General features: G+C 46.6%; 1 protein-coding gene, 1 long non-coding RNA gene and 6 other non-coding genes across 8 annotated transcripts; 7 read left to right on the top strand and 1 right to left on the bottom strand.

The window, feature by feature from the left end:
* Positions 1–1,490: 1,490 nt before the first annotated feature.
* LOC118785233 lies at positions 1,491–6,352 on the top strand. Its single transcript, XR_005005265.1, has 9 exons — positions 1,491–1,507; positions 2,265–2,336; positions 2,891–2,975; positions 3,263–3,337; positions 4,195–4,246; positions 4,842–4,933; positions 5,565–5,613; positions 6,008–6,076; positions 6,262–6,352. It is a non-coding gene; the product is annotated as an uncharacterized LOC118785233 (long non-coding RNA).
* Positions 2,009–2,144, top strand: LOC118785291. Its single transcript, XR_005005270.1, has one exon. It is a non-coding gene; the product is annotated as a small nucleolar RNA SNORA16B/SNORA16A family (small nucleolar RNA).
* On the top strand, positions 2,639–2,774 carry LOC118785292. Its single transcript, XR_005005271.1, has one exon. It is a non-coding gene; the product is annotated as a small nucleolar RNA SNORA16B/SNORA16A family (small nucleolar RNA).
* LOC118785290 lies at positions 3,031–3,114 on the top strand. The gene has a single exon (XR_005005269.1). It is a non-coding gene; the product is annotated as a small nucleolar RNA SNORD103/SNORD85 (small nucleolar RNA).
* Positions 3,620–3,704, top strand: LOC118785289. The gene has a single exon (XR_005005268.1). It is a non-coding gene; the product is annotated as a small nucleolar RNA SNORD103/SNORD85 (small nucleolar RNA).
* On the top strand, positions 4,583–4,713 carry LOC118785294. The gene has a single exon (XR_005005273.1). It is a non-coding gene; the product is annotated as a small nucleolar RNA SNORA44 (small nucleolar RNA).
* LOC118785299 lies at positions 6,119–6,191 on the top strand. Its single transcript, XR_005005277.1, has one exon. It is a non-coding gene; the product is annotated as a small nucleolar RNA SNORD99 (small nucleolar RNA).
* A 138-nt stretch (positions 6,353–6,490) lies between the features above and the next one.
* On the bottom strand, positions 6,491–21,397 carry ctps1b (CTP synthase 1b). Its single transcript, XM_036539448.1, has 19 exons — positions 21,182–21,397; positions 19,248–19,432; positions 18,447–18,617; positions 16,069–16,169; positions 15,181–15,297; positions 14,782–14,865; positions 14,209–14,289; positions 13,569–13,720; positions 12,747–12,879; positions 12,311–12,399; positions 11,762–11,856; positions 11,275–11,337; positions 10,988–11,031; positions 10,801–10,897; positions 10,655–10,710; positions 9,497–9,593; positions 8,512–8,656; positions 7,978–8,076; positions 6,491–7,848 (listed from the first exon to the last, which is right to left on the bottom strand). Exons 2-18 carry the CDS (start codon positions 19,411–19,413, stop codon positions 7,992–7,994), a joined length of 1,776 nt encoding a protein of 591 aa, XP_036395341.1. The 5' UTR covers positions 19,414–19,432; positions 21,182–21,397; the 3' UTR covers positions 6,491–7,848; positions 7,978–7,991.
* Between the last annotated feature and the right edge of the window lie 3,188 nt (positions 21,398–24,585).

Here is a 24,585-nt window from a genome sequence, read left to right as displayed (position 1 = left end):
TGAACAGGGGAAAGTGTGGAATAGCATATCCTCTGACACTTACTTTCACATGCCACAACCAGCAGGTTGGTCATCAGACATCTCCGTCTTCCTCACTGTACACTGTCGCTTTGGTAAGCCACATCACATTACATTGTTGTGACTTAGCAGACACTCTAATCCAGAGTGACTTGCATAGGTTACAATTTCTACATGTTATCCATTTATACAGCTGGATACTTACAGGGGCAGTTGGGAGTGAAGTACCTTGCCCAAGGGTACAGCAGCAGTGCCCCAGCGGGGAATCAAACCAGCAAGCTTTCAGTCACAAGTCCTGCTCCTTAAACACTATGCTACACTACCACTTGCCTACATACTCAGAATGTTGATATGATGTGACAAGGGTAGGTTAAGATGCCTCTGCTTCTAGGCACAGAGGCCTAGTCATACATCTAGTCATACAACAGCTATAGCTGTCATGCTTTTTGTTAGCGGGCTCCATAATAGCAACTCCTATTCCATGCGTTGAGTAGGAGTTTACTGACAGCAACAAAACAATCCTAACTGAATGCTTAGTGAAAATTAACAGGCACACTCTATCGGAATGTTCAGTTGTTCAGTAATCATGACGAGAGCCTCCACCCACACCCCCCACAACGGCACCTACCTATCACAAGCAGCTATCACAGTTCACTCTTATCAGAAACAGCCCATGTCTCAGACGGATATATAAGGGAGTGCAGGTGATACAGATGTTGACATTGATCAATGGATAAAGAATGACCACTGACCAGTGTGATTCCCGTCTGAGCTGTATTTGGCAGTTTTGAAATAGTGGCAGAATCAATAACCTGGATGGACAGCAGGGCGGTGCACTGAACTGTGAGGGCCAGAGGATGACGTCCCAGTTAGACTTGGGGTTGAGGTCATAGTTCAGCATTGCTGGTGTTTTATTCTTTAGATTGTGTTTATCAGAACTGGAATGTATCTGCACTCTGAATATGGTTATCTGATAAACTGAAAAGATAATATCACCAACAGTGACCAGCAGTTTTGTGCGAGGGAATATTATGAGTATGCAACAGAGAAGTTGTTTGGCACATAAACACGGGGCTCCTTTTGCCCACGCGCGTGCCAGAGTGCAGTGTACCGCAGTGCTCCGCTGCGTGCTGGCATTCACCATATGGTTACAGGAGAAGCACAGGAAACGAACAAGCTGTTACATTACAGCCACTGGCTTTCCGCGATAGAGCCGATGTACAGGCTGTAAATTGTCTTATAAAATCTTCAATAAATGTTAACTAATGTTGTGTAATAATACACATTGACTGTAATATACAATGACTTTTACTGTCCAGATCATTGATAACCTACTCCATTTTCACGCTTTTACAAAAAACGACTTCATTTCCCGTCATGCAGCTCTGTCGCGTCACCGCTACCAGCCAATCATCGAGAGGAATGACACTTAATAAAGGGAAGTGAGTCAACGGACGTTCTTTCCTGTTTCCGTCGTAGTTGTCGAATGGTGAGTAGCAGAGTTTTGCTTTTCTAAATCTATTGACATCGTGTGATTTGTGTGAGTTTTAATGTATGTTACCCTGAAATATTTATGTATTACATATTAAAGATTAGCAAACGTGTAAATTATGAAGGCAATTGTCATGGTACATACACGAATTTAGTGTTTAAGGGAGGAGACATGCAGCCAGTGTTAGCCTTAGTCCAATATGGTGTCTGGTTTTGCACAAAACTTATTGAATGGTGTTATATTTGTGAGCTGGTGGTGTTCATCCTTTTAAGTAGGAAAGCTAGTTTGAAAATAACCGAGGCTTCTAACAGTTTGGCGCTCAGGATGGCGAATAGCATGGGATTCCTCAAATATCTGTGTGCATGCAATGACCGGACCAATGATTACTGTATCTGTGTTTGGTTTGTGGGGAAAAAAAAGCAAGTCGAAAAGGAAGCAAGCAGTTGGTTTTAAAATATCAACATGCTGATCATGTCTATAGGATGTCGTATAATTTATAATGGCCCTTATCGAAGCCGTTTCAGTGCCCACCGTCGCTGAATCGGTCAAAGAGGAGCCTACATTGGAACTTTTGCCGACGGTCGCTGTTCAGTTTTGTTGTAACTGACTAGCAACATTATGGAAAAGGACATTTCTTTCGTTTAATAAGACATTTCCCTCTGCAGTCTTGTCGTTCTCGTTTCTGTAATCGGCTAACGTAACGTTCTCTATGTCGCCAGCTAGCTAAGACAGTTGTTCCTTTTTGTTCGCACAGCTGGGAGTCGGAGCATCATTTTGGCCGTTTGGACCTCCAGCACGGGTGCCGGAATGCAGAGGCCTAGCGGAGGTAGGATGTGAACGCATGGTTGCAGTTTTGAATCCTAGGTGGGACAAAGCTGTCTTAACCTTGACAATATACTGCTGAGCACTACATATATGTGATGTAATCTCAATAGGTTGCCCTAAATTCATAGGCTGTATATATCACTTACATTACATTACTGGCATTTAGCAGACACTCTCAGTGCTTTATTTTGCGCATGCAGACCATGCAGTACAGAGGAAGCTGTTCTGCAAAGGCACACTTTCCTGGTGCCTAAACTGGACTGTCGTATGTCAAAGCCCCTCCCCCCCCCAGTATGATGGCCACGATGGCCCTTTAGGAGCCTATCCTGCTCTCCTGTAGCTGGTGTGGTCAAAAAGGAGCCGAAAGTGATCCTTTTGCCGACGGTCGCTGTTCAGTTCTCTGGTAGCTGTGTCAGCAACATTAAGGAAAAGGACATGCATATAAGGTGTGCTTTCATGTCTTGTGAATTTGCAGCGTGTCACTCGAGGCGTCATATTGCAAGTTGTGCATGCGATTCTGCTCCACTGCAGTTGCTGATTCCTTAACATTTGCAGGTTCAGAGCAGCTGGGCACCGGTGTGACGTCTGCTTTGCCATTCACTGGAAGATGGGGCGAGGCTGTGGACACGGATCCAGCAAGGTGGGAAGCCCCTTGCCGTATGATGAACTCCGTTTCCCATAGTTCTGTGCTCAGGCCTGACGCTGATGACACACTTGCCCTCACTGAGAGCTTGTCTCCATAATGAGAACTATTTTGTACTCAGTTTTGCTGAGCCGGGTCTGTTCATTCCAAGCCTGTGTTTAGGTTATTCTGTTCTGCTTCGGCTTGATCGGTCTTGCACTGAAAGCATGATTAGCAGTGAATGTAAAGGAAGCTGTGAATTTTTTTAAATTTAAATGGCAGCTAATTAAATAACTTTATTACAGGTGTGGATTCTGTGCCAGTGGTGTTGGACCTGGCCCTTGAGTAATGGATAGTCCTTCCTCAGGCTGTTGGAAGAGGTAAGGTTATGCCTGTTAGATTTACATTAAAACTTTGGATAAATGAAAAACGACAGACCAACATCCTAAGTGAACAAAGCACATCTAATAGTTGTATATGAAAGATGGCATCATCTTGCACATTCCTGAATAGAGGATGCTGCCATTTTTTCCCCATTTACCTGTTTAATGGCGCAGTTCATCTTGGAGACCCTGTCTAGGTGGGCAGAGTACCTGGTTCTGCTATCTACAGGTCACTCATCCAAACTGGCGGAGTTATGGGGAAAAAACTCTGCTCTCAGGCCTAGCTGTGATGACAAACTTGCCCTCACTGAGAGCTCTGCTCGTTAATGAGAACCTCTTTTGTACTCATCTGATCTGAGCCAGGCCTGTTTGGAGAGATCTCTGTAGGATCTGCATGCTTCCCCCTTCACTCTATCCCAGGGATTAGGTCCCAGGTTTAATGCCTTTTGGGATTTTAACATCCTAAATTTTCATCTTGGAATGTGCAAATATCGCACTCCTCCTTAGTCATGGAAAATGGCCCAAGTGTAAAGGTTTATTCCTTTTAGTGTGACTGATTCATCCATGTTTAATGCTAGCAGAGTGTGAGTTACTAAGTGGGCAAGCACAGTGGCTTATACCAGATGCCCACTAAGTTGTTGAAGACTGGTATTCACTTCCAAAGGCATCCTCAAGTGTGTCCATGTAGACAGAATATTTAGAAAGTATTAGAATTTTCCTTTTACAATTAACACATAGCACAGCTGCAGAGCATTTTGCAATGCAAATTAAGGGTTGAATTCATTCTTAGGAGTTGAGAACCCTGCAGGGATTTAATTTTAGTTGACTGAAGGACTCTGCTTTCCTCCGTTCAGGTCCGGATCATGTGTTGGTCCATGTGAGCTGGCCAATGGATAACGTGAGCTGGTAAGCGGACGTCTAAGAGCACTCAATGTAATGCATTTGTTCAAACTGTACAATGGAAATAAGAATGAAATGGTTGTTCCTTTGGGCCCTTGTGACTTGTGTCTGTGTTTGTAAGGTTAGCTTGGCTGCTGTTAGTTTTTGCAAAACAAATTTTGCTGTGCACCAGTATAATGGGAGTTATACTCCTAAAGTTCGAAAAGCAACAAGAACAAATGTTTGCACTCAAATGGAATTAGTGTTTAAACATGTGAATGGTGAGAATTTAAGACCCATGCAAATTATGTTTAAAATCCCCTCTAAAAAACTGACCATCACAGCGTTGCCTTGGTTATGCACCCGCACGCTTTCCAAGGATCCGGGCTCTGCGTGTAGTCCTGGGTTCTCCAAGAGCGTGCTAGAGCAACGGGGAGTCTTTGACTGTCAGGGCCTCACAGTGCCCCCGGTGGTCACTCTACTGTCCTACACCTGCTAATCTGTTGGATGGCACTGTGCTTTCTCACACAGAAGGCTCTTTGTCTAACCTGTTTTCCAATACCCACAGGAAGGACAAAGTGGAACATGCGTAAAGTGATTTTCTTTCTTTTCTACTGTACAGGTGTTTACTGAGGACCAGAGTGGGTGCTGGTGCTGGAGCGTGATGGGAAGGTCCGCAGAAGTCCTGCTCTTGAGGGGGAAAAGTTGAGAATGGTTGGTGGATAATTTTGATTAAACCTCGGTAATGAGATGGGTAGAGCCTTATATTCAAGAATTAATGGGAACCGAGTAAAGCAGATGGCATAGCCTGCAGGGCTTTAATACCCACGCTTTCCAAGGACCGAGGGTCGGTATGTGGCCCCCGGTTCTCGTTGGGCGTGGCACATCGAATGGGAGGGAGTCTGACTGCGCAGGTTTGCGCAGTGCCTGCAGCTGGAATTCTGCTCTCCCACACCTACCAGTCAAACAGACATCGAGGTTTCATCCTGGCTTAGAAAACCCTACTGCATGCTGAAAATCAAAGCTTGGGGGCAAGTGCTTGGAGAACAGGTCCTGTTTTCCAGCTCATTACTTTACCTTGGGGACTTGCATGTACTGTAGCGTTTTGTATATTTGCTACAATGTGTAGTACCATGTTGGAAGTAGAGCTGGGGCTAACATTTCATGGTCTGCAGTTCAGTTGAGCTTGTGTGTGGGGATAATGGTTGGTTGTTTTGTATGTTAGTATGGACTGTTAGATGTACTATACCCATTGGGTTGTAGGTACTTTGGCAAACTGCACCAGCATTGCAGGCGTGAGTTTTGTCCTCTACATCCAGCTAAACCCCTCGTCTTTATTCACCAGAGTGAGCAGCTGAAGAGGCCTGACTGTGGAGCCCTGCTGTGTCCTCATGGTAGGTTTTTCCGTTTTCACCCGAGGGCATCATTTCCAGAACATGGCTAGCACAAAGTGTGGTGGCAATCTGTGTATTGACAATGGGACCTGTTCACACACATCCTGTGATCCTCGTCAGTGAACAGGCAGTGTGCATTTTGTGACGTTAGATGTGATTATTTAGTTCTGTGGTCTGGCGCACCCTGCTGGTCCTTGATGTAAGCATTATCAGAGCTGGACTGTGGAATGACAGTTGCGGATATGGGACTGAGACCAGCAGAGATTGAATCGTTTGATTATTGGGGTCCAGTGGAACCCTGTCTTAAGGGAAGAGTCCACTGCTGCTCTTGGACCAGCCGCACATGTTACAAATCCATACTGAAACTCAACATATCCACCTTTTCTCCTTCCAGATGGCAATGGCACCATCTGATCCCAGTGATCCCTGAGCCCCACAGGCACTGCCCAAGAGGCCCAACTCGGTATGTATCTGACTGCATGGGAAACCATGCGTTTGTTAGCGTTCTGGTCAATGATGAGACTTTACTGATAGTGGACGGTTGGATGAAGCTTGCGGATATGGGACTGAGGCCAGAGCAGAGCTGTGAATTGGGGAGGGTTTATGACCACCTGTTCCCCCTCGTCTGACCCAGTTTCCTCTCCACAGCTCGGGATGTGAGGGGTGCCATGACCGGATTGCCAGGGTGGCGTTTCCTCCCCTTCCCCTGGTGGCTCTCGGGACTCCTGCAGGTGTTTGTGTCAGCTGTAATAAAGGGATTTAAACACACCTGCACTGTACTGTGCTTTTTCTAAAGAAATGGAAACCACTGAGACAAGTCTGTCACAACAGCCTTTTAATAATTCACAACTTTTTTTTTTAACGAGTTGAAGTCTTGTTTGACTGTAAAATTCACAGCTTGGCTGCTGAAATACAAGTTAAAAACAGCATCACCTTAACGTAGAATTACCTAGCCATTCTGACTGGTTTTACTGAGGTGAAGTAAGGAGGGACCATGCATGTTGAACGCCCACTGAATGTGGGTTACAGCAGTTACCCCAGGAAGCTGCAATTCCTGGTCTTTGAGAGGGGAAAACGGGTTGCAGGAATCTGACAGGGCCAAGGTAACGTTTTCAGAACATACGTAAATGCACGGCACAGCCTGAAAGTCATGCTCGTATATTAAACTTCTGCTCAGTGCTGACAAACAGGAATATGTTTTTGTATAGCTTGTGCTTCCCTTCTGGTAATGCAGAATACATTAACAGGTACAACATACCGCAGGTCATACTATAGGGTATCAAAGAGCCAGGTGAAATGGCCACAGTGACTGTTTACATGCACATCAACCTGATCAAGAATTGGAACCAGGACAGTGACAACCTAAATAAGGTGGTATATTGCTCTTTTGTACAGAATACTGGGGCATGCAAACACCTTATTGTGTCACTGCAAATAAAGCCTGCATTGTTGGATTGATGAGACGCTTTTGTAAAATGGCTTATTGCTAAGAAAAACACTGAGTACCCTCAGAGCTGTTCTCCATCAGAACTGATGAGAAAGTGCACACGTCCTTTATAGGGCTTATTTGGGATACTCTTGTTTACTCTTGTTTGGAGTGTTAGCGGTGGCCTCACTTCATTTGAAATGTGACTGTTACTCGGGACAACACATGCATGTAAACAGTCACTGCAAGCCCTTCAAAACATGAACAAACGAGTTCAAGATAAGGCAAACCCAGCAGTACAGGCTGTGGCATAACATCTGTGAGGACATCCACCCCATCACACACAAACGCATCCCCTTCCAGGCACCAGCCTGTTTCCCAGGAAACAACCCAGCCACCCCCACCCCTCTCCCCAACATCACATAAATAAGGCCTGTGTGTGCTTCCACTCCCAAGGACTAGGGTCAGTGCATACAGGCTGAATTTATTTTCTGGGATGCAGGAAGGTGGCTGTTTACAGCACTACACTGTATTAATACACAGCCCTGGAGCCCATGAGCCCAGAAGAGTGATAAGAGCTGCCTATTCATAGCCCCAGAGCTCTGATAAATAATCCACAGGGATACAGGCAGGAAGGTGAGGAAAGAGACAAGCCGTTTATACAAACACAAAAAAGAAAAAAACCCTTCTTGCACTCCTTGGTAGTGATTCAATATAAAAGGTCTTTAAAATATGCACTTTAGTCCTGAATATGCTCCTCTGTACCAGGAGGTGGTGCATCCATTTCTTCAAAAGTGAGCACTTCTTCCCTTGAAGAGGGAGAGAGAGAGAGAGAATATAATGATTTGTATGTGAAACAATGTGGGCAGAGAACTTGGGAGAAAAAGGTGAAGGTCATAAATTCAGGACAGAGAGAGGATTCTGGGAGAGCGTCCTACCATGTGACGTACTGTCAGTCCTGGGAGATTGAGGGGAATTTGAGCTCGGAGATTTCCGAGTCCGGGGAGCTGCTGCCGCTGCGGTCGCTGTATGTGTCCCTGAGGAGGGACGGTAAACGCATTAAACATTCCTCTCCTGGCTCTCTTACTCCGTCTGTACTCAAATCCACTCGCTCTCTTCCTATTGCATCATCACTGCTTATCAGCTTTACCAGACCCCCCCTAGATTCATCCTATGAAAAAACATCTAAATCATCTTAGCGGGATTTATCCTATCAACAAAACTTCTAAACTAACAGAAAATGCTTTAATTCCACTTGCTGTTTTGCATAAAAAAATACAGATCATTACGCTTGTGTTTTTCTTTACATGTAAAAAGCAGATTCTCCTTGGCAGGATCAGCTGATTGTGTTACAGTTGTGGGTGTGTGTAAACAGGCACAGCCTATGTATGCAGTGTAAATAGGAGAATTTAGTCATGTGGCATGGACTGCCTCCTACTTGCGCGAGCCTTGGCGTGAGCGAGGGTGGTTACCGTGGCGAGAGGCGACACCCCTTCAGCAGGTAGCTCTGTAGCTTCCCGGCAGCCGCCAGCAGGAGGCCGAAGTACGGGGGCGAGGGCTTGATGGGGCGAGAGGTGAACTCCGGGTGGTACTGTACCCCAACGAAGTACGAGTGGTCTGAAAAGCCGCAGAGAGGATCGGAGTGAGAGAGAGAGACAGACAGACACTGGCTGACAGACAGACAGGTACCGGCTGGTGTGTGAATGGAGGACACTGATGAAGGCCTGTGTTTCAGGGATAAACCAGACTTATCTTGCACATGATATCTGACTGCACCCAAAATGTAGTTAATATGGTTATTATAGTGGCTTCAGAAAGTATTCAGACCCCTTCACGTTTTGCACACTTTGTTATGTTACAGTCTTAATCTAAAATGGATTAAATGTATTTTTTCCCCATCAATGTACACCCATAATGACAAAGCAAAAAATTTGCAAAAGGTTTTTAGACGTTTTTGCAAACTTATTAAAAATCAAAAAGTGAAATGTCACTTACATAAGTATTGAGGTCCTTTGCTATGGCATTCCAATGTGCATCCTGTTTGCTTTGATTATCCTTGAGATGTCTCTAGAACATCTCTAGAAGGGGACAGGATACTTTCCAAAGCCACTGTATGTATGCAAAATTCTAATACGAGCCGATTACGGTTAGTTTACTCCAAATGATTTTTAATATGAGGACCTTCAATAAGAGCATCAGATTTAACAAAAAAAAGGAAAAAAGGGGAAGGGCAAAGGTCACCCTCCACTTCGCAAGGTGGCCTCTGGTGACCAAGCAAACACAAACGGGGCCATTCTGTTCAAACCATTTTCTCAGAAAGCGCCCTTTCACCTTCGTCATGACGGCCTCACACAGGGTCAGACTCCACCCCCAGCCCTCACGGCCGGGTTTATCAGCGGCGCGAGGTCAGAGGTCACGCGCGGCGCCGGACCGTCTGTGACCGACCGCTCCACTCACCGTCCAGCTCGATGATCTCCATCCTCTCTCCCTCCACGTCCTGACCCACGAAGCGGAAGCCCTTCTCCTCAAAGTGCTGCTTCAGCTCGGGGTTCACCTTTAGGGGGGAGGACAGCCACAGTCAAACAGGGACAGTCTGACTACACACGATTTCAACATCCTGTTTCAGTCAGAACAGCTTCATCGCTGGCCATCTCTTGTCGCAGAATGAAGACCCACCTCTTCAGGTTACACCTGAAGGGCAGCAGCGTAGTGGTAAAGAGCAGAGCTCACGACCGAGAGGTTTCCAGTTAGACTTCCTGCTGGGACAGTACTGCTGAGCCCTCGGCAAAGTGCCTAACCCTCAATCGCCAAAATATCCAGCTTTATAAATAGAAAACACATACAGACTGTAACCTATGCAAGTTGCTCTGGATAAGAGCGTCTGGTAAATGATCGCAGTGTAGTGTAATGCACACCTCAACACCTCCACCCAAGAGTGATCTTTTGTCCCTCTTATGAGCATTATGCATGTGTATTTCTGGGCTTTCTATGAGCGGCTACGTTGAGGTTTACTTGCATGGTGGCGGTGTGTGTCAGCGCGGTGCCTGGAATGTCCCCAAGCCCCACACATCGCTTTGTGTGGGATAAAACATTATGTTTGGTGCCGACGCTCATTCCTGCGGGGTTAACGGCATTAAGTTTTGTGCAGCTTATTCATGCCATTTGATTACATGCGCTGAGTAAGTTGCTCTGGAAGAGAGTTTCCTAAATGACAATATTGTAATGTAATGTAATAAATCTGTAAATTTCCTCACTGCATTATGGATACAGCGGACGCTTTATCCCAGGCCCCTTGACATCTGTCATATGCTGGGTCTCGGCCAGAGACATTTGCGTAATGCGTTTTGCTCAACCTGGCAACCTCACCTACGACTTCACACTGCTGTGCAATAATCTCCCCTATTCAGGAAGCATAGGAGGTCAGTGACACAAATTCCTGGAGGCCTTCAGATAAAAAAACCCTCTGACAGGGTTAGGGTCAACCACCTGAACCTTTCAAATGCGTGTGACCGGCTGAGCAGTCGAAAGGCAGATCCACTATCCTCAAGGGCAGGCAGTTCAGTTTGGAAATTGGAAAATGTGAGGTCAAAGGGCGACCTGCTGTCTGAGGATTACCTCAAATCGATGCCTGTGCCGCTCGTCAACGTATTCGACGTCTCCGTAAAGCCTCCCTGTAAGAAAACGGCAACAAGCTATTCAACTCACCGCAACAGAACGCTCAGCGATCAACCTGTCTCAAGATGGAGGCAGAAATTGCTTACGCAATATGCTGGTGTTGCTCTTAAAGATGGTCCGCCTCTTCCCCAGCCTCATCGTGCCTCCCATTTGCCCAGAGTTGTGTTCTGGCATGTCAATCACCTGCCGGGGACCAATCAGAAATTAGATTTCCACCTGAACTGAAAAGGCTGACGAATGGCGTGAGAAAGATGAGCTGCCACTGCTACTGACCACAGGGTGCTTGGACTCGGGGTCGAATTCGGTTGAGTTGGCATCTGTTGAGACAGAGAAAACACGTGTAAATTTGGCAGTCAAGGTACACACTGGCTTGCCTCAATGACAAATCTGATAACAGGTATTTCCATCCAGTGCTGGGACTTACATTGCACTGATACGTACACACTGAAATTACACAACCAACGCCTAGGCTCAGGAGTAAGACAGCAAAGCCCCAACCCTTTTGCAGCCAGGTACTTCCCGAATGATGTAACAGAAATGGGTTTTTGCATGAAACTTACCTTTCCAGCCCAGGACATTCCTGGCAAATTCACACACAGCTAGCTGCATGCCCAGACACACTCCTGCAGAAACACAGGGCAGGTCAGACTCAGGGCCATTTCACACATCACATTAGGGCAGGTCAGACTCAGGGCCATTTCACACACCACATTACTATCATTTAGCAGACTCTTACTTAAAGCCAGTTCCATATATTACTATTTTATCCATTTATACAGCTGGATACTTACTGAGACAATTACAGATTAAGTACCCCAGCAGGGAATCGAACCAGCAACCCTTCAGTTAAGAGCCATGCTTCTTACCGCTATGCTACACTGCTACCCAACTTCTAAAAAAAGTCATTGAGAAGGGAAATAAGGCACCTGAATAAAAAAGGCCATTAACCCTTTCGCACGTACGGTCACACCAGTATGATTAGCCGTTTAATCAAAAGAGGCCATTAAGATGCCACACAGGTGCTGATATAATAGCCGTGCCTCTTACCTAAAAATGGCTTCTTCTGTTTCCTGGCCCAGCTGATGGCCTGGATCTTCCCCTCTGTGCCCCGAACCCCAAACCCTCCGGGCACCAGGATGCCGCTGTGGGGTAAAGACACGGAGCTCACCCACACCTTCTGATAGACATCACTTCATGTATGGTACCCCTTCCCCTTCCACTGTTATGGGATACCACAGACACTTTCCCACGAAGTTTAGAGAAAGGATTATAATGGCCAATTGCACATACAGGAGTCAACAGTTTTGCCCTATGACAATTCTGCATTAATGAGAGTCACAGGGTGAATGAAAGCTTGAACTGGTATTGGTAAAATTGGAAATTCATAATAACCTGTTAGTATATAATTCATGTTTCATCACCATATATAATATTAATACAGAGACTCTCTGCTGTTTTCTGTACAGGTTTCCATACTGTCACAACTAAATTCCTAGCTTCACTTAATACCAGCAGATCATGCAATCTGCTGGAGAACACGCTGAGATTTGAACCCATAACCTCCTGGTGACATTTCGGGGAGCAGCCCGCACTCACTCGGCACTGCAGAGCTTCTGCCAGGCCTCGTGGTACTTCACCGGCTCGTCCTGCAGGGTGGCCGGCTCCAGGTCCGCAGAGTCAATGTACTGCAGGGGGAGGGGTCAAACAGGGAGGCGTGTCACCATCTGACCAACCAACAACGTCCTGATCATGTGAGGTGAGGCAGCTAACAAACAGGTGAAAACACACATGGAAATGCACACTCGCTCAGGCACACTGGTGGGACGTGTACGCATGCGCGCACGCACACACGCACACACACACTCTCCCAGACAACAAACCACGTGGAAAATCTCCCCATGCATCAATCGGCTTTGTTGTAGAAACACAAAGGGTTTCAACTGCCGGAACCAAGAGTATATGGTAAACACACCGCTTTCCACAAAACCAGTGAGTGTGAGAGAGACCTGGCCAATCAGAGCCGCCTCCTCACCTTGACCTCCAGCTTGTGGTTGATGGCGAGGGCTGAGTGCTCCAGGGCTTTGATGACGGAGGCGTAGGAGTCGGAAAACTTGGTGTACTTCCCCACCAGGGCGATGGAGCAGTGCTCAAGGAGACGGTCGGACCTGCAGCGGGACAGACAGCAGGGGGCGCCTGGTCACTGGCACAGAATCTACCCTCAGATCCCACAGGTTAAAGCAGTGAACCAGCAGGGCGAGTGTGAGCCGTGAACGGTGGGGCTGTCAAAATGAGGGTGTACAGCAGTAACCATAGAGGGCGATTTGCAGAGTCTGGTCCTTGTCTTGAAGCTTTCACCGTCTGATCTTTTACCGTTCATTAAACCAAGATATGTTCGTATCTGCAAGATCACCCAATATTACTGGTATACTGACTGGGGGGCATCAAAGTGAACATTTCAGAATTCTCTGGCAAACTGTAAAATTTATTATTTCAAGGTTTTCATTCAATGCCTGACATGTGAAACAATATTACAATGTTTATTACAGTAATAAGGGAGTATTATAGGGGCTAGAACTGGGGAAGCCAATGCCCACAGATTCAATTCTGTTTCACCGCTATGGACTCCCAGTCACCACTGGCCTCTGACACAGCTGGTACTCGAACCTAGGTCCATACTGCAATAACTGCATAACCAAGAAAAGCACCTCCACCTTCCGAGCCATTCGGATGCCCTGTATGCAGTATTATACTGACAAAACCCAGGAGAGGGGCTCTACAGGGAACACATGCCTTCTCAAAAACCCAACAGAACTACAATTCCCATGAACCCGCAGGGCCAGCAGGAAGCTCCCACCTGTCTGACATCTCCTTCCACTTGGTGAGCATCTTGCGGGGCCTCATCTCGATGGGCAGGTCCAGCCTGCGGCAGAAGTAGCCCACCACGCCCTGGTCCTCCAGCAGCAGCGGTACCCGGTAGATGGAGGAGACGTCGTGGATGCAGATGACCTGAGAGGGGAGGAGATTTCACAGGTGTCAGCTGCAAAAGGACTCAGTCAACCTCCGGCCCAAAAACACTGCCTTGACCTTACTGCAGCAAAGAGTACAGCCAGGGCAATATCATATACACAAACTACAATATACACAACACAGTACAAAAATACACCATAAAACACCACAAAATATTAAATTGTGTTGATACACAATTAGATGAAGCCTGTTACTGTATTATTCAAGTATTACACTTCTGCTTGTAAATGCTATACTGCTGCTTATAATGTCCCGCCTCACAGGAAATGCACCTCTGATGTGTCTGTAACATGGCAGCCCGAGACTTCTGGGAGCATTCCACATTTAATGGGTGGGGTCACAGATTTATCAACTCATGTTTTATAACCCCAGTTTTATGACTGTACAATGCTTTGTGGGATTATATGCAAACCAGATGCGAGACCATTGTGTGAAACGGTGTGTCACTGACAGGATGAGGGCTTTACCTGTTCAGGCTCCACGTGGCAGAACATAGAGATCTTCTCTTTGACAGCGTTGTCAAGTGGCGTGGAGCAGCGGCACACGATCTGAAAACAGAACACCGGGAGTATGTGGGTGTCACGCCTACTTTCACGAGGTGAGAGAGCTCAATTAACCATGACAACAGGAGGAGAAAGGGAGGGGGCGGGCGGGGGAAGAGAAAGGGAGGGGGTGGGCGGGCGAAGGCAGAAGAGGGCAGGAGACAACAACAAAGGAAGAGAAGGAGGAGACTTTCAAAGACGGGCAGGAAGACGAGCAGCAAACATGATTCAGGCGGAAGCAAAAGTCATGTTCTGTGAGCTGAGGGATATCAGAGAAGGGAAGAGACCGGAAGAGAGGGTTAGCGAGAGAGAGAGAGAGACAGAAGGAGAGACAGAAAGAGAGACAGACACAGTCATATAGATACAAAGAGTCAGTGAGAAAGAAAGAAACAGCAGGGAGAGAGAGGGAGAAGAGAGAGAGAGAGGGAGAGAGGGAGAAGAGGGAGAAAGAAACAGACAACCAGAGAGAGATGCACATAAACAGACAGGTCGACTGACCAGGTCTGGAGACAGCCCCAGTCCCCTGAGTTCTCTGACGCTGTTCTGTGTTGGTTTCGTCTTCTGTTCCCCTGTAGCACTGGGCTGTGGGGAAGGAGAGGCAGGGTGAAGGGGTTAAAGCACTGGCCTCTGGACCATCAGGCTGAAGGTTCACATTCCCAACAGGACAATGCTGTTTTACCATTAACTCAAGAACTGTACCTGGAGAACTGTTCTCTGCTCAAGAACTGTTCTGGAGTCTGTACAGTGTGGGACTACGGTATCTGACTGCAAATAAATGAACTGGCAATAAAACAAAGGCAAATGTCTACACTGTGTGGTTTATGGACAGGAAACCGACAGATGTGTGTGAGAAGGGTACACACACACATACACACGCAGATACAGCGGGGCTCCTACCTGTGGTACGAGGCTGACGTGGATGTTGCAGAAGTTCTCCCTCTTGACCTTGAACTGGAACTGGCGGAAGGCCTCGATGAAGGGCATGCTCTCGATGTCTCCCACCGTACCTCCCAGCTGAGAACAAGACCGCGACACTGAGGCTCCCAGCAGCACCCTGCTCAAAGCCAGACCCTCTCACACTGCCCTGCGCCCAATAACCAACGCCACCTACACAGCGATGTCTCACCCTCAATGCTCTATACATCCCATACTTGTCTATACACAATGCCCTGCCCCATCCCCTTTCAAACCGTCCCGGCTTCCAACCCTGTCCTGCCAAAAATTGCCTAGCCTGTCCTACCCACAATCCCCCGCCCATACAATCACAGTCCCCCCAGATGGCCTACCCATAATGCCTCACACCTCCCCTCTCACGCCGCCCACAATGACCAACTCCACCTACCCTGTGCTGTCTTACCCACAATCCCCCGCTTCTCCCACAGCGCAGCGATCCAGCAAGGGTCACGCCTGTGGCGCTAAATCTCTCCTAATGACGGATTAAGTCGGTTCCACCGTTTCGTTTGGCTTCCCGCTAAATCCTTTTTTCACACTTCAGAACACCTTCACAATTTTGCCCCTTTGTATTTCATCTGGCAAAAGCTCTAGTGAGACTTCACACGCCACAGTACGTCTGCCACTTGGGGTGTTATTCTGGACTATCCATTTACTGCATACCACATCTGCACACATTCTGCCAGGGCAGCCTGTCTGCACTTCGACATCCCTGATGACCTCACTACCTCCCATCAGTTGCAGTGTCTCAGGCCCCACACACGCTGCACGGTGGCTGTGCAGTGGGTGTAAGCAGGGCCCTGTGGCCCTGTGGCCCCGTGGCGCGGGCCTCACCTCGATCACGCACACCTGGGGCTCCACCCCATCGTCATCCACAGGTATCCTCGCCTGGCGCATCACCCACTCCTGGATGGCGTCTGTGATGTGGGGCACCACTGCGGGCAGGAGACCACACAATACGATTAAAATTACATTACAGTCATTCAGCTGATGCTCTTACCCAGGAGGACTTACACAGGTTACAGTTTTTACACGTTATCCACTGACACAGCTATTTACTGAGGCAATTCTTGGTTAACGACCTGGTCCATGGGTACAGCAGCAGTGCCCCAGCGGGGAATCGAACCGGCAACCTTTCGGTCGCAAGCCGTGCGCCTTACCGCTGTGCTACACTGCTGCCCCAGTGCTGCGTCTTGCATCATACCAACAGAAACACTAAAACGGTTCAACAACTGAGACGCTCAATAAATTCTTTAGTACAAGGTGGAAAAGGCCAAAAAGTCCAAAAGTTTTACACGTCGATAGTCAGCTATCTAAAGTGGATATTCTGAGCGAGATTCTTATCAGCTGTTATCTGACATGGCCTAAAAACCATGGTAAAAAGGGCCACTAACATTGGTTTGCTAGTGATCATTCATCAGAAACTTTAGCAGTCCAACAGCCAATGCTGCTTACCTAAAGACCAGGCTTGGCACAGTGCCAGAAGCACTCCAGTCTACAGGAACAACAGCGTCTGCATGGGCTGAATGGCCTGCCTTTAAACCCTGGGGTTTTTATTTGTGCGGTTTAGCTCCTACTAGCTCTGGATGACCTTTTAAATGACATAACATTACGTTCACACAAGTGCATGCACTGCTAAGCTCATTAACTTCAGATTTATCTTGCAAGCAACACAGCTAGTTAGCTAGTTAGTCAACATACCACAGGTAAAGAGGCAACAAAACTGACATAAGACCCTGTGGCAGCTGGTGAACGCAGAACAGCAGGCCCGAATTCTTTCCCTCAAACCGATAAGTGCTCCAAACCTGTTTCACGCCCGCAAGCGGCAATTAATATATACAAAATAAATTCAAAACAAGTCAAAGCAAATCCCATTCATCCCAGCTAGCTAACGATTGCTTTGTGCCTGGCTATGCCCTTGATGCCACCAAAATAAGCCATTAAAGAAAAGACACCTGAACGCTGCAACAGATCCTTTATCTGTTAGGCTTAGAGGCAGCGATGACAACTCAAGTACCTCTGGACATTGCCAATATCCTCCTATCCGTTTTAAAAACACCACCGGCTAGAGCAGGAAGGCCAAAGAGCAGAATCACAAGGGTGTTTGCGGTTGGAGTCATTGATTTCTAAAAAGGCAGTTCAACCACACTAACTACAGCACCGACTGCAGCTTTCTCATGAAAAGGTGGAGTGTTTTCATAGGTCATTCTCTGAAACCGAACAGAAGTCTTAACGCCTGCGTCATGTGAAAGATGCACTCTTCTCCCTTCGTTCAGTGAAACGAATTCATGATGAGATATGCAAGGTGAGGAGGATCACCAGCTACGGGTCTAACATAACCTAACGGAGTTACATCAGCACAAGACGACAGTGACACAACAGCTAACAGTGACACAATTATGTTTTATTAACTGCCAATTTTTCAAAACAGTGGTTAGTAATACACACATAAGGCTATTTACAGCTAAGTACAGCTACTTGCTTTGAAGAAAAAAAAACACGTGCCCTTTGGAGTTTTGTCTTTGTCATTTTTTTCCTGCTTAGCATGAAAACAAAGGTAAATTACCTGTTTATCTGCTTGCTTAGCTGCTAAAAGCCCACTTGTATGGTACTGCTGTGAAGACTACAGGTCCTGTTGTGTCTTCTTCCTAACCAAGCTATTCTTTAATGGAGTTTTATTCATGCACAGAATTTTTCATTCAGTTCTAAATTGATGGGATAGCTAATCAGGATTCATGGTGGAAGCGGGCTAGATTCATTCTAGACCACAGGAAAAGGGCAAGCCCAGCTGTGCTGTTCTTATTCAATTTCCCATATTCTAATATCCACTTTCAAGGACAATGAATTAACCAAAGAACTAGGCAGACAGTTTACAGTTGGCAAACAGCCATGACTCACAAATCTCTGCTCCTTCAGAAGGAAATCAATAGAATAATACACCATCAGCTTTCCACTGCATACAGCTGGCATCCATAGGCACAATGCTGAATTACCAATGTCTATCAAACCCGTTTCACACTCAGACCTGCACCCTGAAACCCTCAGCAAATAAATCAGACCCCCCCCCCCCCCCCACCCCCACCCCCATTGCCCAAACTGCTTGTTTATTTTGCATTAATCAGACTACAAGCGAAATAGGGACTTAACTTCAATTACAGGCTACGCTGAGGGTAGGCCCGCTCGTCTAGAGCTGCCCCCACCCCGAATCTCACCTTGCACGGTCTTGCCCAGGTAGTCCCCTCTGCGCTCCTTGTTGATGACGGATTGGTAGATCTTGCCGGTGGTCAGGTTGTTGTCCTTGGTGAGCCGGATGTCCAGAAAGCGCTCATAGTTCCCCAGGTCCAGGTCCACCTCGCCACCGTCGTCCAGCACAAACACCTCACCTGCACAGGTAAGAGGCTCAGTGATACAAGCACACCATGACAGACAAAACCAGCTGCACACTCGACCTGGTCTCATTCAAAGGTCCTTCAACTACATGTCATTTTACATGGCCTGTCAGAAAAGATGTCACTCTGGGGCTGTGAATTTTTACTGTCATTCACATCAGAAGCGAAAAGCCAGAATGTTCTACAGGCCAAATTTCCAATCTCTCAATCATACTACTGCAGGTTAGATCTGACAACTCAATCCCCTCCTCCTGACCACAACGGATGAGTTGTGAGGGTACTAGCACATAACGGTTTATTTCACCCAATTGGTATCAACTGTCATTGCTTATTAACCAAATATAAGACAGTAAGTTAAAGAACAGCAAAAAAACAATGTGGTTAATCAACTACTGGAATCACTGATAATAATTACACCAACATTTGAGGAAGTTAGTACTTGATGACAATTTTTACATGTATCAGCAGTCGTTCTCATATGCACACCCAGTGCTGGTGAGGCTCTATTCCATTTTAAAACGGCAATATCAACATCTATCAACAATTGCTGAAATGATCACAAATGAACCCAAATATTTCACTGACAATGCCCCCCCGCCCTTTCTTTAGTGCTCCCGAACGCACCGTGCTCGTAGGGGGAGAAGGTGCCGGCGTCGATGTTGATGTAGGGGTCGATCTTGATGGCGGTGACGTGCAGGCCGCAGGACTTGAGGATGGTGCCCACGCTGCTGGCGATGATGCCCTTGCCAATGCCAGAGATGACCCCTCCAGTTACCAGTATGTACTTCATTGTGACGTGTGGGAGGAAGCTGAGACAGAGCGGGACAGAAGGTTGTCATGCAATGGCTCTTTATATACACATATACGGGCAACAATAACTTTCTCTCTGTATTTCCTGTAACTCATCAAAAAAAATCTTTGGCACATGCTCAGGGTATAATTTCAGGGGTTCTACTACCTCATATAGTCTCAGTTTTCTCCTTCTTTGGAAACAGCACACTGTAAATTGCCACACACAATTTAAAGTTTCACATACCCAATCAAAGTCGACTCACTTTGAGGAGCCGATCACAAAAGCCTGAACATTTCACTTATGCAATGGGTGAACTGGAATTCTTCAGATCTAGCTATCTGGGGGCTAGGATGGCAGTCTACATACAGCTAGCTTACATCTGTACTCAACGCTTGAAAAGAATCATTGATATGACCGCATTGAACAATGTATTGTGCCCGTACTTCTTTTTAGAAACATGGCTGACCACTCCTCCATGCAAGGTTAGCCTGCACAAAAAATGAAGCCGTTTTAATAGTTTACATGAACTGGAGACATACTGAGACACAAAGACACATACATCAACGTGACTTAACAGAGGGCTGGATCAATCATCTTCACACTAAAGGAAAAAATGAATAACACTGGAAAAAAACAACAATCGCACTGGAACAATGTGTTCGGTCCCATGCACGTCGATCTTTTCAAGATAAACGGCAGGGTTTTTGAAGGCGGACCTGCCGTGCTGGTAAACACATCTACACAGGCAGCGCATTGGAGGAAGACAACATGGAGGCGGGTTTAACAACCTCCGGTACGCCGCCTTGCACAGGTGACCTCATCATCGGAACAATTAAGCGACGACGTCGTCGTAAATTACACTATAATAATCTATGCTGTTCAATTTAAGTAGTCGCGGAGCCATTTCTAATTCAATTTACGTAGTCAGGGGGGCATTTCTTCAGTTTTCAAGCTCGCTACTACTCGTGCATTACGTTACGTTATTAGCAGACGCTCTTATCCAGAGCGATGCACAGAGGTTCTCATTTTTACAGGTTATCAATCTATACAGCTGAATATTTACTGAAGCAGTTCTGGGTTAAGCATGTTTCTCAGCCGTACAGGAGGAACGGCAGCAGTGCCCCAGCGGGGAATCGAACCAGCAATATAATACCTTATACGACATTTCGAACGAGCAAACTAACGTTAGCCAACTTGTAAACAAGACTTTTACAAGATATCTTGCCATAATCCTTACGTGGCTCCGTGCACAAATCCCTATTTTTTTATACAGTGCTTAGAGTGCCTTGCTAGAAAGCCAGCGAATGGTAGATCGAAAAACATTAACGTTAGCTGCCTAGCTACAAGAATCGTTTAGGAAAGAATATGGCGGGAAATAAGTTAGCAAACAAAACAATAGCGCCTATAATCGCCTATAATATTAATGGACTAATGACTAATGATGACTTCACCTTACATAAGGAAGCGCATTTTAGATGGCTAATCGATTTCTCCGCAGTTTAGTCACAGATAAAAAAAAAAACCTTAGCCACCAAGCTATCGTTAGCAGTAGACTATAGCTCGCTAACTATCTTGCTAATGTGATGTATGAGACGATCTTAATTCGCTAAATCGACATTACAAAATGCATTGCTTTCTAATGCGATATTAATAAATGATAGCAAGGTCTCTATTTCTGCTATGACCCAGGTATTATATAACAGTGTTGTCGAGCGGAGGCTCCACATGTTGTGGTCCCTCCGTCACACGGTGTGATGCCACTCACCAGAACAAGAAAAGATGCGCGTTTTAATGTTCAGCTATCGATCGATCACCAGCTTCCTAAGTGTAACAGATCCACTGCAGGCAGATTTTGGAGTCGTGTTTCCCGAAGACAAAAATATTTCGGCCTGATGGTCGCAACCACTATTCGTGGGGGTAACCTACCGACTTGGTTCCCTCACTACACGTGTTGAGCGGTCTGACATGCAGCGCCGCAGGAGCCTGGCCGACACTGGCCCAGTGACGCTCCGAGCGTCATCACCAAGCGCCCACTCGCCGTGACGTCACAACAAAGGGCCTACTCACTGAGTAGCCACATTTCCCCTTTGCGTTTTTCACAATTGGAAAAAAGGCTTTTTGCTAATGACCAACAACAGAAATGAATACCAGTTGCCTGTATTACTTTATATTTTATTTACTTTTATTATTCTGTGTCTTGGGTATGGTGTGTGTATCGAATGTATCTTGTTTATGGGGATTGGATTTTTTTTAATTCCTGGGGATTAATAAAGCATTCCTATAGGCATCACATGTGTATGCATCAAAACTTAACCCATTGAATATCAGTATCAATATGAAGAGCAGGCGAAGATTATTTTGGATGATTCACCTTAATGCGCAGTTTGGCTCGACTCCCGCTATCAGGCTGAACCGTGGCCAGCTCTTGCTCTCGCAAGCATTTGACGTGTGGCCATTAGTCATTTTCAGCGATGTGGGGTTGAAGGTCAGTGGGTAAAGTAAGTAAAACTGGACAACACTCTCGTTACGTATGCCCTAGAACCATGCCAAGATTCATGCAGTTGTACACCAACTAATTCCTTTTTAAAACCGTTTTGTAGTTTTATTGATTGTGTGTAAATTTGCTAAGTGGGTGCTTATGTTCATTGGGCTGCCTCTAGCGTTTCCTGTTCCCCCGGTCTCTTTAAAGTTCAGAATGAATAAATGTGGGCCCATGTTAAAAGATACAGATGTTCATTATTATTATTATTATTATTATTATTGGAATATTGTTATAATAACTCCTTTTTTGTTAGTGAATGTTATGTTAGTGTGATGTGACGTCCCAATAAGATGGGGTTAAAACTCTCCCTCCTAAGAAAACACTAATCTACCAATGTAAAACTTGACAACACAAAGTAAAGATATTAAGCCAATGGTGATTAATTTGTAATATTTCTCCTAATGAGATATTTGTTAGCTGGCTAACTAGATACCTTCCATAGCCAGCTAGAGTTGAAAATGATTTCTTTGTTCAAAATGCAGTAATTGGGTCTAATTGTGTGGGTAAAAGGATTAATTTAAGACTTGTATTTTACATTTGATAGTTTAGTGAGTTAGTTTAATGACAGTTACATTACCAAGATTTGGACACTAAGCATTACCCTTTTAATTTCCTGTTTCTGGCTCCGCATCTGGCAATATACTGGTGAAATTGACCATTTCAGTCAATAGATGGCGGTTAAACCACATTTTTTGCAATATGTTGTAGGAAAAAACGGCACGGTACACTTGGAGAAATTTCACCAGCAGGTGGCGCTCACGCACATCCCCGCCGGCAGAACGCGGTCTGTCCTTGAGTTCTGCTTTCTGAGTGCAAGCAGACATGATTCAAAGGTCACATTTCCACACTTCTTGTGATTCAGCCCAGAGTGTAACAGCGTCATGGGGTGGGAAAGAAAAAAGTCTACGTGCCCCTGATTCACTCCAAACTGTCTCTCTGCCAGGGGGGGCTCAGTCACTGAAACGCCACAGTTCCGTCGCACTCCTTCCAACGCCCCACACCGCCGCTAATCGTTGATAAGATTTTATTTTTCTGCAAGCGAGCATGTCGCATACGCTTGGTGAGCGCTGATCGGAGATCAGGGTCAGCTTGCGGAAGGAGGGCGCGAGGGAGCGGCCTGGAGTGCTGGGAGAGTTTGGGCCGGGCTGCGTGCAGCACAGGAGCGAGACGGAGCGTGAAGGACACACACCTCATAGCCCAGCGCTGCACGTTATTATCGCTGTGACTTCCCGCTGCTTGGGTTCCCTGTCTGAGAGGGCATGCAAACGTGCAGGGTGTGTGTGCTGTTGGCAGAAGGGTGGGGGGGGTCCAAAGAAGGTGATAAGGTCAACACAAACTGTCCACTCAAACACTGAGAAGTGTACCATGGGCAAGCTTTCGACAAGAGTGGGGGAGGGCTGCCGGGGTGTTTATCAAGACTTGAGAGGGGGATGGGGTGAGGGGGGGGGGGTAAGCTGTGTCTGTTGTTTTGCTTCCTGTCTAACGGCAAAGCACAGTTGCAACACTCAGTGGAAATTTCATGATACGTTGCTGTTACGTTATTTATATGCCTAGCAGACGTCCAACCAAGACGACTGGCATAGCTTCCATTAGTCATTCACACAGAGGCTGTTCAGGCCGGGACTCTGTGTGTAAGGGGGCAGTTTTGGCCTTTAGTCTTCGGGTCACATGTCCTCCACACCACTGGCCAGACTGGTTCTGAGCCCATTCATCGCAGTGGGCCGCACGTGAGCAGCTCCCAAATATGACACATCTTGTTCCGCTCATTTGTGAAAAATTTTGTAGGCTGGATGTTCTTGTAATTGTTTTGTAACTTTTTTGTGTAAAAAAGTTTTTTGTTGCTGTCTGGGGACTTTCTCCCTGCACTTTTATTTGATTTCCTTGGTATAGTATGGAATTTTTCTACCCTTTCACTACTCATGAACTGACCCACAGAGAACTGTCCCTGAAATCACCTGCATTGAGGGAGTCTGAAGTGTACAGGCAATGTGAAAACCATGGTCATTAAAATCACACTGCCACTGCTGAACTTTTGGGAGCCGTGTCGCAGTGCCGAGTTTTTTTTTGCCCTTCCTCTGAGCGGTGCTCGTTAATCAGACAGTAATTTTCCCCATTCTCGCGTGTTAAATGCGCTCCGTGTCCCTGCTGTCTGGATTGCGTGTGGCCCGTGGGCCGCTGGTTCTGGGCCACCGTGCGCACATCACGATAGGAACGTTTACATTTGCTGTCCTGCTCTCATTAATTGTGGGGGGCTGGTGCGGGCGCACCAGGCCGGTCACTGCGTCCGCCACGTATCCCGCTCCCTGCGATCAAAGCGGAACGCGGGAGGTGAAACCCAGAAGCACACGGGGTCCGTCCCTCCGCGTCGAGCCGGGCCCAGAACAAACCACCCGCTGTACAGGGTTTGCTCAGAGATTCCGAGAACAGCGCACATTTCACGGGCGTAAATCACACGACGATGCGGACGAGCGCGCCGCGGCTCACATGACGCCAGCACCGGACTCGCTTTACGCCGTGTTTATCTTTTCTTAGAGAGACAATCTTTTATGTACAGTGGAGCGTGTGTGTGTGTGTGTGTGTGTGTGTGTGTTTGGAGGGTCAGAGAGAGAAAAAACAGCGCTCACAAT

This window comes from Megalops cyprinoides, chromosome 10 (assembly GCF_013368585.1).
Source record: "Megalops cyprinoides isolate fMegCyp1 chromosome 10, fMegCyp1.pri, whole genome shotgun sequence".
In the NCBI taxonomy this organism is placed as follows: domain Eukaryota; kingdom Metazoa; phylum Chordata; class Actinopteri; order Elopiformes; family Megalopidae; genus Megalops; species Megalops cyprinoides.
The sequence above is the reverse complement of the archived record's forward strand: the minus strand, read 5'-3'. Positions and strand labels throughout refer to the sequence as shown.

Bases quoted from the DNA above. Each gene is read 5' to 3' on its own strand.
- ctps1b (XM_036539448.1), bottom strand. From the start codon at position 19,413: ATGAAGTACATACTGGTAACTGGAGGGGTCATCTCTGGCATTGGCAAG. The intron at 11,857-12,310 runs GTGAGTGCGGGC...TTTACCCCACAG, and splicing joins CAGAAGCTCTGCAGTGCCGA to CGGCATCCTGGTGCCCGGAG. The intron at 8,077-8,511 runs GTAACCACCCTC...GTCCCTCCTCAG, and splicing joins GGGTGTCGCCTCTCGCCACG to GGACACATACAGCGACCGCA.